Source organism: Phytophthora parasitica (assembly GCF_000247585.1).
Source record: "Phytophthora parasitica INRA-310 unplaced genomic scaffold supercont2.83, whole genome shotgun sequence".
Taxonomy (NCBI): domain Eukaryota; phylum Oomycota; class Peronosporomycetes; order Peronosporales; family Peronosporaceae; genus Phytophthora; species Phytophthora nicotianae.
This window is the reverse complement of record NW_008649069.1, coordinates 181,056-182,781: the sequence shown is the minus strand read 5'-3', so window position 1 is coordinate 182,781 and position 1,726 is coordinate 181,056. Positions and strand designations below refer to the sequence as shown.

The 1,726-nt window shown below is 51.5% G+C and overlaps 1 protein-coding gene across 1 annotated transcript; it reads left to right on the top strand.

The window, feature by feature from the left end:
- Nucleotides 1-198: 198 nt before the first annotated feature.
- On the top strand, nt 199-1,555 carry PPTG_18355 (hypothetical protein; the record flags this gene model as incomplete). The annotated part of the gene is made up of 2 exons (XM_008916423.1): nt 199-314; nt 385-1,555. The coding sequence occupies 2 exons, from the start codon at nt 199-201 to the stop codon at nt 1,553-1,555; spliced, it is 1,287 nt and encodes a 428-aa protein (XP_008914671.1).
- Between the last annotated feature and the right edge of the window lie 171 nt (nt 1,556-1,726).

Sequence of the window (1,726 nt, the reverse complement as noted above, 5' to 3'; positions counted from 1 at the left end):
CACGGTCGGAAGATTAACGCAACCTATAAATCCTGACCTTGAATCCAAGGTTGACGCGCCAGCGTATCTATCAGGTTATATTTCAACAGGGAATAGTACTCAATCTGCGGCGGATCAGAGCGACGCAGCGTTTTGGGCTTGCGACGCTCGTGTTCATCTGTCTGGCTTGGCTGAAAAGGCTAAGCACTTGCTGATTCTATGGCGTTTCCTCGGATACGTGACCCTGGCCGATGCTGGGATCACTTTGGACGCACTAAAGACGCAGCTCCGATGTCACTGGCTGCGTGCAGCTGCAGTTCTTCGACCGTCACCAAGTTCGCGAAGTTCAGACCGATCGTCGCAATTAGAGGGCGTCATAAGCTCGCTCCTGCTCAGCCTTTGCAGAGGCACGCAAGCATTTCGAGTGCAGCAGACCGCCACGCGCGAGCAGGTCGTGGTCCAAGCAACTGCTCATCTTCTGCTCCGTGCTTTTTCGTCACGAGCCGTCCAGCACTCGATCCAATCGGCATTTTCGTTAGAAACGAGAGGTGTCGACAACCGACACGTTCGTGAGCGATTTATCGTATTGCTGTCGGATATCTATGAAATACTGGGCGATCTGTGCCGACTGAGTTCTCCTGACGTAGCTTCGGTATTCCCGAGAGGTCACATATCCCTGCCAGCGCTGGTGGATGAAGTGGTCTCGTTAATCCACACACAGAGGCAGTTCACCGGGCTTCGAAGTGAGATATCAGCGCTGTTAAGGGCGCAGCTAGGACCGATAGGGCATCTCTTTGGTTGTTTTACAGCCCAGATACAAGAGATTATATTTGCTGCACAAATAGGACCAGATCATCGCGTCCAAAATACAGGAGGCGGCGATGAGCCATGGCGCGCATGGAACCGCAGGTGGCTGCTAGAACCCGGCTCGATCCAAGTTATCAGCATCCCTCAAGGTCACAAAGTATACGTCAAACCATCGCTGGTGGAATTCTCGCGATGGGTCTTCGAGTTCGCCTGCATTGACCTGACAGTCGATGAGAGTGGCTCACGGTTGTCTGTATGCTCCGTGTTCCCGATGGTAAATGGGACTGCACCCACCGAGTTCTTCTTAGATGGTCGTCTGCGAACTTTCCGATCCACACCAAGCGGAATTTCATCGATATTGCTAACACCGGAGGGATGGTCGATTGGAGACTACGCCGCGAGGATGTCAGGCCACACAAACACCATTAATTTTGATTTTTACGCCCTTACAGATAGTGATTTAGACACAGGTTTCGCCGATCAAGGTCGTCGTACTGGGCAGCGTGAGACGAGCACCACTGTGTGCTGGGTCAGCGTGACATTCGCAGTGGAAGGCAATTTACAGGCTGGGAATCTGCCCGACGTACGCGATCATTTTATCTTCTTCCGCACAGTTGTCGCTCAGGCAACATACAACCCCGCGTCGTGGTCGAATTTAGGGGCGAAGCTCTCCGATATGTCTACTGTGAGCCGATCTCTTGTATTTCGAGAGTTGCCCTGGACAGCAGAGCTTGAGATTCAAGGAGGCTACGTCGCCGTCCCAGTCTGATCCACAACCAAAAAGTTCATCGTGACAAAATGCAATTAATCTTGATTTGTATTCACTTCACTCATCTTGACAAATGCTGTTGCGTACGTCCCCGCCTATCCATCCGATTAACCGTATCAGTTTTGGTATCTTGGTAGGTTGTCTCGTATAGATTAGGCTTTCAAGTACAGA